Here is a 13,207-nt window from a genome sequence, read left to right on the forward strand (position 1 = left end):
TCGGCACCCTACCACACGCCGCACGGGTCAAGACGGGCGACTGACCGGCCACCGGACGGGTCCCTGACAGAAACCGGCCGCAAAAGTTTATGAATATTAATGAGAGCCGCCGGCCTGAGCACAAGCAGGCCCCGACAGGGAGCCGTAAAGGAACATTTAATTGTGACCCTGACAGTCCGGCGCACGCTCGGCGTCATGACGCCGGCCGGCGTCTACGCCGAGAACATGCCGAACGGGCGCCGTTTCAAATGTGACCTAAGCATAAACATTCCATGCTCCGAATATAAACAAATGCATTTGTGTTACCTGTCCATCAGAGGTCTCAGTACTGTTCTGTAATAGAAAGGGAGCACCCACCTTAGAGTCCATGTAAACACAGTTTTCTCCACCTTTCAAGAGACTGTACATCTTGGGTCTGTTATTAGGCTCACCAGGTCTCCAGTTTTCATATGTGAGTGGTGTCCCATCCGTCCATATCCAAGAGTTTCGACCTCTACGAAGCCCAATCCATACAGTTTTTGGGGCTGCAGGCAAGCAATACATGGCAACTTGAACAACAATTCTGAGGTATTATGAAGCAAGTTTAAACTGTAATTTCCAACACAACAAACATGTCAGACACATCTCGCAGCCCATAGGCTGAATTGGGGTGTTAACATTTACAAAACGAAGCGCAGGTTTTAAAAAACCGGAATACAAGACATAAAGGCAACAAGTCATCATATCATATATTAAAATAGAAGTAAATGTCACATATTAAAACAACCCCCAATACAAATGTAAAATGAAGGTAACTGTAAAGGACATGTAAACTCTAGCAAAAACGGTAAAATTACAATAATGGAGTGAGGAAGGCATCGTCAGTCATGTCAATGAACAATTAGTTGTTAATCAAGCGCGTCTTTTCCAGTCTTATGCAGCTTGAACTTATTGTGCACTAAACTGATGTGTTATTCCTAAGTGCAGTTTGATGGTTAATGTGCAAAACAAACAAGAAACAAATAGCTCTAGACTAAACGACGTAGTACACGAGGGGACAGTGTGTTNGATGTGGGAACCTCTGTGTCCACATTACATACAAAATCATACATTTTGAACTTTTTCTATTTTTTGGTGAAGAAAAGAAGACAAGAAGAAATACCCGATTTTTTAACCCATTTCAGACTGAAAGGGGCTTTTGAGGCCCAACTTTGATCTCAGATAGCGGCTAAACGGCTTGCGCTAGAAGTATCAAATTTGGAGACCTTTCCTAAAATGTCTCTGGAAAAAAGTTCATATTAGTTTTATACTAGTAAGTTGATGTTTTTTTGTGTTGCCATGGCAACGGGTAGTTTTTTTTTAAATAGAAGTAATTTTGGTTTAAACATAAAAATTTTCTGAGTTTTATATTAAATTACACTTCTTTTCCAACATTTATAACATCTTACATAATTAAATATAAGTTAAATATTTAATATGCATAGAATATGCTAATTTGATGACGTCATTGGTCAAAATCCAATATGGCGGACTATATTATTAGCTCTGACGTCACATGACGTCATAATTACACCAAAGTTATTAAAATTTAATTCTATTACTACACCATTCTCTGAAAACTTGGTAGACATACGAGGAGTTCATAAAAACATATAAAAACGGAAATAAGGTAATGTATAAGAACGCCAGTGTATCCATTATGATCGAAAGAAAATCAGATATAATTTTTTTTATAAATGGTAAAAACGGAGTTTTTTGCATTGTATTGAGAGACAACTTTGTGGGTGACAATTACCTAAAATTTCAGAAAAAAATCTTTAGAAACAAAAAAGATATTACAGAATATATAGCGCTGGGGTCCGCGCGGACCCCAGGTGTACTGTTTAGGGTTAATGTGCAAAACAAACAAGAAAACAAATAGCTCTAGACTAAACGACGTAGTACACGAGGGGACAGTGTGTTCTTGAAAATACAGTTGGTAGGCGTAACCTTAATTATTTGTTAAGAATCATAATGAATGCTTAATTGATGATTACGAGGAGTTGCTTATTCAATACCCACCTTTCGAGATGAGGTTTACAATAAAACTGTTTTCCTCACGGCTTGTGATGGAGGCCAGGTTTGCACCTTGACGTCTACAGTCTGTGTCAGCTTTGTCATAGTCGAGTTTATTTCTCTCAAACTTGTAGCAGTAGATATTGTATCCAGTCCAACCACTCTTGCATTGTCCTTCTGTAGCATATAAATAGTAAATTCAGTGAGCTCATCGTCATATCTTATCATGCCATTGATGCAGACAGAAAAAATGTCTCTTTTTTGCCCAGTAAGCTGATATACAGGTGAAGTGATGAAGCGAGTTAAAAACAAATAAATATTGATTCTTGCAGTTATGCTAAGGTCACATTTCCAAACCGGGGCCCGATCGGGCTGTTTGTATGAACGAAAAATCAACAATTCATATCAAAAATATATATCGGAAAAAGTGTCCATGATTGTTATTAAGAACTTTTCTGTGTTTTGTTGTCTTTTATATCATATTTTCGTTCCCAGAGCTGCCTGGCCGGGCCCCGTGTGGGAATTGTGACCTCAGCTTTATGGTATCGAGTTTTCTGTAGGGCAGCTGAGTTCTCTCACGAACATGTATCATTAGCTGTTGTACTCCCAACAGCTACTCGACTTTTAGCATCCAGTTGGGTTGTAACAAACAGTACTAGTAATTACTATAGGTGCTCTAACTGGGTATAGATGCTTGAAGTTAGTGAAGTCTGTGTAATGAAAAAATATTATTTATAACATAATGATCAATATATTCAACAATCTAATAAAATCTATGAAAACAAAAACATGGCAGCACATGAAAACATGTTAAGTAAGTACTGAAGTAACAAAATATAGGTACAGAAATAAATTACTTCGCTGACAGTTCTGACCAGTCCATCCAGGTGAGCAGGTGCATTTGTATCCGCCATCTTTGTTCACGCAGGTTCCATGTCGGCATGGTTTCCTGGTGCACTCATTGATGTCTGTGGGATAAAGAAAGAGTTTAATCACCATTCATACAAAACCTATTATCAATGAAGAGAGAGATTTTGACAGAAAAGAAGTCCATGGAGATAGGAAATTCTATGCTTTCAATGCTAACCTAGCAACATGTGCCGATAAATTAAAAGAACCTACCTTGCTGACAGTTCTGACCAGTCCATCCAGGTGGGCAGGTACATTTGTATCCGCCATCTTTGTTCACGCAGGTTCCATGTCGGCATGGTTTCTTGGTGCACTCATTGATGTCTTATGATAAAGAAAGAGTTTAATCACCATTTATAAACAAAACGTATTATCAAGGAAGAGAGAGATTTTGAAAGAAAAGAAATCCATGGAGATAGGAAAATCAATGCTTTCAATGTAAATGCTAGCTACATATACCGATAAATTAGAAGAACCTACCTTGCTGACAGTTCTGACCAGTCCATCCAGGTGAGCAGGTACATTCGTATCCACCACCTTTGTTCACACAGGTTCCATGTTGGCAGGGTTTGCTGGTGCACTCATCGATGTCTGTGGGATAAAGAAAGACACATATTCATATTAAATAACATTCAATACATCTATGAACGTGAGACCTCTAGCGTGAGCGACAACAGAAAAGGCATACATCAGAAAGAAATCACCTTGCTGACAGTTGTGTCCAGTCCATCCAGGTGAGCAGGTACAGTTGTAGCCACCATGTGTGTTTACACACTGTCAGGTTCCATATTTGCATGGCGGGTTTCTGGTGCACTCATTGATATTTGTGTGATGTGAAAAGAACGCTTTAGAAAATTAATTGTAACACCAAATATTTCAGAACAGACCTAACCAAATCTTCAATTAACTTTTACACAGACCTTGCTGACAGTTCTGTCCAGTCCACCCGGATGAGCAGGTACATGTGTATCCGCCATCTTTGTTCACACAGCGTCCATGGTGGCACGGGTTTCTTATACACTCATTGATGTCTGTGGAATAAAGAAAGAGTTTAATCACCATTCATAAACAAAACCTATTATCAAGGAAGAGAGAGATTTTGACAGAAAAGAAATCCATGGAGATAGGTAATTCTACATTTGCCGATAAATTAGAAGAACCTACCTTGCTGACAGTTCTGACCAGTCCATCCAGGTGAGCAGGTACATTTGTATCCGCCATCTTTGTTCACACAGCGTCCATGTCGGCACAGGTTTCTGATACACTCATTGATGTCTGTGGGATAAAGAAAGAGTTTAATCACCATTCATAACCAAAACCTATTATCAAAGAAGAGAGAGATTATGGCAGAAAAGAAACCCATGGAGATAGGAAATTCTATGCTTTCAAAGTAAATCCTAGCTACATGTACCGATAAATTAGAAGAACCTACCTTGCTGACAGTTCTGACCAGTCCACCCAGGTGAGCAGGTACATTTGTATCTGCCATATTGGTTCACACAGCGTCCATGTTGGCATGGGTTTCTGCTGCACTTATCGATACCTGTGGGATAAGGAGGACGTGTAGTATATATCAATATATCTTTTTACTTGAGACCACTCAAGTGAGTAACATCACGAAGTCACAGAAATCACAAGGTCACAGACAGAACTAAGGCACGCGACAACACAAAGACAATAAATACTATTAAAAAGAAGTCACCTTGCTGACACCTCTGTCCAATCCATCCAGGTGGGCAGGTACATTTGTACCCGCCACGTTTGTTCACGCAGGTTCCATGTCGGCATGGTTTCCTGGTGCACTCATTGATGTCTGTGGGATAAAGAAAGAGTTTAATCACCATTCATAAACAAAACCTATTTTCAAGGAAGAGAAATTTTGACAGAAAAAAAAAATTCATGGAGATACGAAAATCTATGCTTTCAATGTAAATCCTAGCTACATGTACCGATAAATTAGAAGAACCTACCTTGCTGACAGTTCTGACCAGTCCATCCAGGTGAGCAGGTACATTTGTATCCGCCACCTTTGTTCACACAGGTTCCATGTTGGCAGGGTATGCTGATGCACTCATCGATGTCTGTGGGATAAAGCAAGACACATATTCATACTAACTAAAATCCAATATATCTATGAACGTGAGACTTCTAGCGTGAACGAAAACACAAAGGCATAATCAGAAAGAAATCACCTTGCTGACAGTTCTGTCCAGTCCATCCAGGTGAACAGGTGCAGTAATACCCGACATCTTTGTTCACACAGCTTCCATGTTGACAGGGTTCGTTGTAACACTCATTGATATCTGTAGAATAATTGAGGACAAATAGGACATATCAATTATAACTCAACATATCTCTAAACTTTATACCTTTAAAGTGAGTGACAAAGTGTGTACAAAAAACGGCGTGTGTTAGCCCTTACCTGTTGTTGATTCAAGCGTGGTGGTCATTGGTTCGATTTCAGGTGAAGAACTGGCTTTTGTAGATGCCTCAGTTGACTCCCCTTTCGAAGACAAGAGGGATGAAGTCGAGTAAGAAGCAGCAGTGACATTTTCTTCCATGAATTCGAACGTTGCCATCCATGGAGTATCAGACTTCCTCAGCATTGGTGGTGAGCGGAATGGAGTCGTGTTGGCGAGGAATTCGAACGAATCGTTTTCCTTGTAGAAAATTGTTGACGCACGGGCGCTGGAATTTGTCAGCCTCAAACCGAACACATTGTCCGGTTTCAAAGCATCTTTCCCCTTCTGTTAACAAATATAACGTTACACTTAGTTATTTCCTTGGATTTGTTGGAAATTTCTGTATTCCCAAAGTGGACAATATGATAACAAAGGACGAGGAAGAAAATTTTGTGCACCCGGTACAGATTTTGCTCTCCGAGTCTCTTTTTTTATTGTTTATTATCCATTTTAGCATACCGTTATTTTTCTTATATTATTATTTCTTTATATTATCCCACAACCAACAAAATTTGATTAGCGTAGCTCAAAATAGGAAGTAAGAACTAAAAAAAATCAAGCAAATATCACCAAAAAAGGTTGCTTCTTTATGTCACAGAATCTTGATTTGTCCATTCTTGAATGTAAACATATGTTGATGTATATGCTACACTACTAAATTAATATAAAAAGCGTGTGAGGTAACGCATTGGGCACATTATTTCTTGGTGTAATAGTCTGTATCCCCAAAGAGGAAAACATCAAAACAGAGGAGGATAACTTGCATCTTACTATATTTACTTTAGTGCTGTAAACTTTCACGGTGGTCAAAATTGGGCCCCGACCCGCGGTCATTTACAGTAAATCTGTGTCTTCTGGCCCCTTTTTACATGTGTACCTCCAAACAGAAAAAAAAATCCACCTTTTAACAAATATAAAACATTTCCTGGACAACTACTTGTCTGCCTTCATTTTGTAGTGGGCTGGAACATGAAACGAAGATACTGCCGTTATATCGGGGGTGACCTTGAAGATCAATGCTTGTACTCGCCAGTCTGCTCATATTCATGCCGTATGACATGCGTGCAAACCTCGTTTAAGATTGGAAGCATAGAGAGTCTAACATATCTCATTGACGGCTCAATGACCGTAATGGGTTTGTCCAGAATCATGTCTCAGGGATTTTCGAAAAAGGACCATGATTTTGAAATAATAGCAATTGAGTGCGAAAAATGTAAAAAAAAATGCCGTTTTTTCACAATTATGTCGACAAAAACATATCTAAAATCAGAAATTAAAAATTGCTAAGACACGATTTTTGATATTATTCCTAGTCGTAAAAAAATATAGAAATCGGGGATTTTGGGTAATATACGGAGCCATCTTAAATGGTGTTTGCCTAAAAACATGACTCGGACTGTCTCGGACCGGCGCTCCAAATCCCGAAAAAAGTCGTCTTTCGGAGCGAGATTTTAAAACATTAGTAATTTAACGTAAACAACTAACATTAAAGCTATGTAAAGACGATGATTTCATTTTATTTTGACGGAATTTACCCTTCAATACTATTTGATTATTTTTAATTGGATTACGGGTAGTTCAAAACGGTCAAGCTTGCGTCTCGTAACCCGATACGTTTCCGAACCCCCCTAGCAATGGGAAAGAATACCGTAGTGACAGACCGCAGTGTTTGTGCACAAGGTACAGACTTTGCTTCCTAAGGCTCTTTTTTATTGCTCACGTTCCATTAAAGCATACCGTAGTTTTGTTTTTATTATTCAAGAAGCATCAAAACTTGATTGGTATGGCTTAAAATGAGAGGTAAGACCTTGATAAAAAATCAAGCAAATATCACCAATGGTTTCTTCCATATTTTACAGCATCTTGATTTGTCTATTCTTGAATGTAAACATGTGTTGATGTGCTACACTATAAAATTAATATAGATAGAGTCTGAGGTAACACATGTACTCTAGCTTTGTGCAGTCAATTTATTGGAGTAAATATTGGCATATTCAAGTTGTCCTCCGATTCCTGTTTTTTTTACGTCCTATTGCCAAAAGGTAGCTTTAAAATGTTAAAGAAAGAAGGAATTGGTGTGGCCCCTTTCAAAGGTTTTCTTCGCCGAACGGTAACTGTCTGACTTACCTTACTTCCAGGTTGGAGGTATGCTGACAGGACTACAGCTATGACGACTGACACAATCACCAGAATTCGACATCCCAGGCGGACCCAACAGATCTTGCTGGATTTTGCCTTATTCCACATGCCAATGATACGTTCTGGGGTTCAATATACAATTAATTTCATGGCGCATAGGTGACAAAAAACAACATATGAAAATATGAACAAATCTATCCGTAAATAATTTCACCAGGTTGGTAAACGACTGAATAGCAAAGTTCTTTTCATCACAGCCATTTATTTTTCAAGCCGACGTTTCGATGACCTTCTGTCATCTTCATCAGGGCAATTTTGACTGGTTTGCTGTGCACTGACACTAGATGTTACTTGGTGCATAGTGCACTAAAGGTGTTACATAGTTCATAGTGCACTTAAGCTAGTTTTGTTTACAATACATTCCGGAACGTCGTGTAATTGTGACATACATACTAGGTATTGTTACATCATAGGGAAATATGCGGATCCAAATGTAAAGTGTTTCTATACATAATATAACATTTGTTAACTGACAATACTGAGCTATCACAGTCCCAAATAGAAATTATTAAAAGTCTTGTTACATATGTATTGTTAGGAATTATAATAGTTACAATCAATAAGAAAACCAATGTCAGTTATTAAGAATGTGATCCCAAACATGACTAAGTTCATACCCCCCCTCATCAAGGTTTATGACTTGATTGGATTTTCTAATCCATACAGACTCCTTAATCCAACGGATACATCTGCTGTCTTCTCGGTCTATTACCTTGGCCCCGTCCCAATCTATTACACAGTTATTTCTTGTAATGTGGTCTGTGACTGCTGACTTGTTTTCTTGTTTTTCAGCTTCTTTCTTTCTTGCTCTGGTGTACCTTCCCATCTTGACGCTGCCTGCCTCTTTCCTAGTATGTTCTTCTATTCCAAATGTTCTTCCTGTCCCCCCTATGTATACCTTCTTGCAAGTCATGCATGGTATCCTGTAAATGCAATCTGTTTTCACTGAGTCCAACTGACACTTCAAGTTTGTCTTTGGGATGTACCAGTACGTTTCTTAAGGTAGTTCTGGCTCTGACTGCTGTAGCTATGTTGTGTTTCTTGAATATTACGTACTTATCCAGACTGGACATTCAGAAAAGTAGAACATCAAAAAAGCTGACCCAAACAGAAGAAAGACAAAAAGAAACAGGAGGAGAAGTCTAAAGGTAGGCTGACTCTGCCCTATATAAAAGGAGTCACAGAACCACATGGAAAGAATATTCAAGAAACACAACATAGCTACAGCAGTCAGACCCAGAACTGCCTTGAGAAACCTACTGGTACATCCTAAAGACAAACTTGAAGACTCAGTTGGACTCAGTGAAAACAGATTGCATTTACAAGATACCATGCATGACTTGCAAGAAGGTATACATAGGGGAGACAAGGAGAACATTTGGAATAGAAGAACATACTAGGAAAGAGGCAGGCAGCGTCAAGATGGGAAGGTACACCAGAGCAAGAAAGAAAGAAGCTGAAAAACAAGAAAACAAGTCAGCAGTCACAGACCACATTACAAGAAATAACTGTGTAATATATTGGGACGGGGCCAAGGTAATAGATATAGACCGAGAGGACAACAGATGTATCCGTTGGATTAAGGAGTCTGTATGGATTAGAAAATCCAATCAAGTCATGAACCGTGATGAGGGGGGGGGGTATTAACTTAGTAATGTCTGGGATCACAGTCTTAATAACTGACATTGGTTTTCTTATTGATTGTAACTATTATAATTCCTAACAATACATATGTAACAAGACTTTTAATAATTTCTATTTGGGACTGTGATAGCGCAGTATTGTCAGTTAACAAATCTTATATTATATGTAGAAACACTTTACATATGGAACCACATATTTTCCTATGATGTAACAATGCCTTGTATGTATGTCACAATTACGCTACGTTCCGGAATGTATTGTAAACAGAAAAAAACTAGCTGAAGTGCACTTTGAACTATGTAACACCTTTAGTGCACTATGCACCAAGTAACAACTAGTGTCAGTGCACAGTAAAACAGTCAAAATTGCTCTGATGAAGATGACAAAAGGTCATCGAAACTTCGGCTTGAAAAATAAATGGTTGTGATAAAAAGAACCTTGCTATTCATGAACAAATCTAATATTCCAAACCTGCGGGAAGTATATAATCCGTATCTTCTACCGACCGCTGACAATTTTAGATATCACTTCACCAGAAATCTTACCAGTAACAATGCAAAGAGATATATCAGAAGTGTAATAAACAACACAGGTTTGAAAAACAGTCTGGTTATGGCTTGGTTAAACCCCCTTCGTACCTTTGATACTGAACCGTTTTTCCTCATGTTTTTCATTTGCATCAGTCTCCTGGGGTTTGTAGTATGGATCTGAGTATGGATCATCGTTTTGCTCTGAGCACATCACAATGTTGTCTCCCATATCGAGTTTGTGAGAAGGGGTAGCATCTGGAATGATTCAATGCCATAATTTCACCGATGAAGCTTAGATCTGGGTTGGAACGAGCCGAAAAACCAAACGTCAATGTTTTGGCTATCACTTGACTTAACTAAATGTCAATTTGATGAGTATGGATGGAAACATAAAACAAATATTCGTTTACGACGAAAATGCCAGTAGCTTACAGTGGACTAATGATATCACATTTCCACAACCAGGATCTAGATATGGATTGCAACGAGCCGAATGTCCTAAAACTAAAAAAATAGAAACATGTTCAGAGTATGAACTAACAGTTTCAATGCCATTAAAAATCACTATGGGGCACATGGCATGATAAACATTGTCCTTCTTGTAGCCACCACCCCATTTACTGCATAAACATAAAGTGTCATCAAGATCCATTCACGCATCCTAGAGGCATGATAGATGTCTATAAACTGACGACATCTAAAAACAATCTAATTTAGGCGAACTTCACAAGATGAACTTCGACGACGTTGCTGTGCCGTAAGAACGCCGTAATGCCCCTGTATACATTGTCGACGAGCTTCGGCCGTATTTGTCAATCGCCGAAAGTTCGGCCGATTTTGAGATCCACCGACGATCGCGCGTATTTTTGTCTTGAAAATCGTCGCTGTTACATTGTGCGAGGCTCGGGCGATCGGTTGGGAATACATCTATGATAATGAAGTCCCTATGACAAGGCAAGCAGATGAAGCAAGGCCAGTGTATCCACCTAAACATGAATAGTTTGGCCAATTTCTATGTTTGACCTGTCGTGATGGAGCGGACTGGCAGAATAAAATAGAAATATAAACAGGAATTCTGTGAAAGATCCAATCCAAATACTACCACAAGAGCCACAAGTTTACAATACCGTCTGGTTAACATAAAGATCACCTTTTTAACCAAACGGGAGTCGGCCATAGCTCGTAGCGTGCAACACACGGGCGTATGCCGCCCGAGTTACGGTCGACGATCTATCGACGCTCGCACGATCTCTAGACCATTCAGCCAAAATGTACGACAACATAATGATTATCATTCTATCAAAATCTTTTTTATACACGTGTACGTGTACGTACCTGAACAAAGCTGATAAGATATATATTGTTCTAAAACGTTGCCTCTATACTTCTGTCTGAAATAGTATGAAATAGTATCTTACGGTGAACAAGTTTAGTAGCAATCCAATGGCATCAAAGTAGATCGACAGAGGTAAAAAGAGCCATGACGTTCTTGTGGGTACCCTAAGAAACAAGTCAACCTCATTCCAGAATGAACAAGTGTAAAAGTCAATATAATGCAATCTTCTAAAATAAGGCCACACACCTCCTAAAGGAACAAGGTAAGGATTCCATGTGCGTTCAATCAGTTGGGTTCAAAACCTAGACATTTAGCCTTATATAGTTGAAACCTTAACAAAGAACGGCCGAGACTCGTGGGATGCACGCCCGGATATCGGTCGACTCTCGGCCGTACAGGGACGAGCTACGGGCGAGCTACGCGCGAGCTGGAAACGAGCTCTGCGACCTCAAAAATCGCCGGCGACTAGTCGCTGATGTTAAGGACACGTTTCGCGTGTCAGCGAGCTTCGGCCGACTCCAAAAAATCGCCGGCGATCCCGAAAATTCGCGCGATGCTCGACGGAACATCGGGCGAACTACGGCCGTAAATGTCGTTTAGAGGTCGCCAACTAGTCGGCCGATCGATTTACGCGCAATGTGACGGGGGTATTAATGTTGGTTTTATCCAGGGTTCGGGGAAAGCACAGTCCATCCTTTGACACTCAAAATGTAAAATATGACAAACATAAGAAGCTGTTATGAATGAAAATGAAAACATGACAAAAAGTTTTCTTGGCAAAAATACTTTTAGTTCTCTTGCGAGTAGACTTTGAGAGTATCATGGATAAGAGCAAGGATAAGATATAAACAAATGCTCAAATAGTGTGAACAGTACCAGACTAATTTTAAACAAGGACAGACGTCATTCTTTATACAATATGCCTAAAAAATAAACACACACATATAGTTTAAACTCATACTATAATATTACACAAGCAAAAGGGGTATTGTACAAGAATTTGGGCCATATAGTATTAAAATCTCAGTCTTTGAATAATCAACCTGGGATCAAGATGTTTAGAACTTATTCTCCTAGAAACATTTTAGAGTGGAACTCGTTGCCACCAATTTGGGGCATCCTCACAATACCATACAGTTTTAAACAGCACCTGCAGTTAGAAATGCCATCAGGCAACAAAGATTGGTCGTTTAATGTAATGACAAGCTGCTGCCACGCTGTGCGTAGGATACCAACCAACAGAATTATCAACCCCGGATTCGAATATGTTTAGAACACATTTTTCTAGAACTATTCCAAGTGAAAATCGATGCCACCATTTAGTCAGTGGGAGCACCCTCAGTGCACTAGATATTAAAGAACTTTTAGTTAGAGGTGCAAAAATTGTACAAATACATGTTTTGCAAGTTACTTGACATACCTCCAGCATTGTGTCCAGCATTGCCCACTTGTTCGTAGCACGGATCTGAGCAAGGTTCCTCCGAAGGCTTGTCCTCAGCCATGCGGTCTCCAGCGTCGGAGTTGCGAGGAGGGGGAAGGTCGGGCACAGGACGTTTCAATCCAGAGTTTATTATCACATCGACACCGCCAGACATGTGCTCACCCATTTCACCCGTCTCTTCAAAGATGCTTTCACCAGCCGGATCCACATCTTCGTATTTTCTGTCCGATTTTTTATTCCTTCCGTCGACTTTTTCTTCTTTTTGCCTTTCATGTCAACATATTGAGGTTCATCAGGTGCAGCGCGTTGTACCTCAGAACCTAATGTGAAGATACTTTCACCAGCCGGATCCACATCTTCGTAATTTCTGTCCGATTCTTCGTTCCGTATGCCAAACTCGTCCTTTTCATTGTCTTTCATGTCAAGATGGCGAGGTGGGGGTACATTTGGTGCAGTGCGTTGCAGCCCAGAACCCCGATGCCAAGGTACTGTAGCCAGCCGGATCCACGTCTTCGAACCTTCTGTCCGATTCTCCATAGCGTCCAACCACCTGTTTCTTCTCGTTGTCTCCCATGTCAAGATGGCGAGGCGGGGGGACATTCGGTGCGGTGCGTTGCAGCCCAGAACTTAGAGCAATAATACTTTTTCCAGC

The 13,207-nt window shown here is 39.8% G+C and overlaps 1 protein-coding gene across 1 annotated transcript; it reads right to left on the bottom strand.

The window, feature by feature from the left end:
- Positions 1-2,710: 2,710 nt before the first annotated feature.
- LOC109478392 (fibropellin-1-like) lies at positions 2,711-12,721 on the bottom strand. Its single transcript, XM_019779921.1, has 7 exons — positions 12,535-12,721; positions 4,914-5,024; positions 4,108-4,218; positions 3,864-3,974; positions 3,157-3,267; positions 2,901-3,002; positions 2,711-2,727 (listed from the first exon to the last, which is right to left on the bottom strand). The coding sequence occupies exons 1-7, from the start codon at positions 12,719-12,721 to the stop codon at positions 2,711-2,713; spliced, it is 750 nt and encodes a 249-aa protein (XP_019635480.1).
- Positions 12,722-13,207: the final 486 nt, after the last annotated feature.

Source organism: Branchiostoma belcheri, unplaced genomic scaffold, assembly GCF_001625305.1.
Source record: "Branchiostoma belcheri isolate BF01 breed outbred unplaced genomic scaffold, Haploidv18h27 scaffold436, whole genome shotgun sequence".
Lineage (NCBI taxonomy): Eukaryota > Metazoa > Chordata > Leptocardii > Amphioxiformes > Branchiostomatidae > Branchiostoma > Branchiostoma belcheri.

What these genes read in the sequence shown, in the direction of transcription:
- LOC109478392 (XM_019779921.1), bottom strand. Translation starts at nt 12,721, where the DNA reads ATGGGTGAGCACATGTCTGGCGGTGTCGATGTGATAATAAACTCTGGA. An exon ending in TGGTCAGAACTGTCAGCAAG is followed by an intron (nt 4,219 to 4,913) that starts GTAGGTTCTTCT and finishes TTTATCCCACAG; the next exon opens with ACATCAATGAGTGTATCAGA. An exon ending in TGGACAGAACTGTCAGCAAG is followed by an intron (nt 3,268 to 3,863) that starts GTCTGTGTAAAA and finishes CTTTATCATAAG; the next exon opens with ACATCAATGAGTGCACCAAG.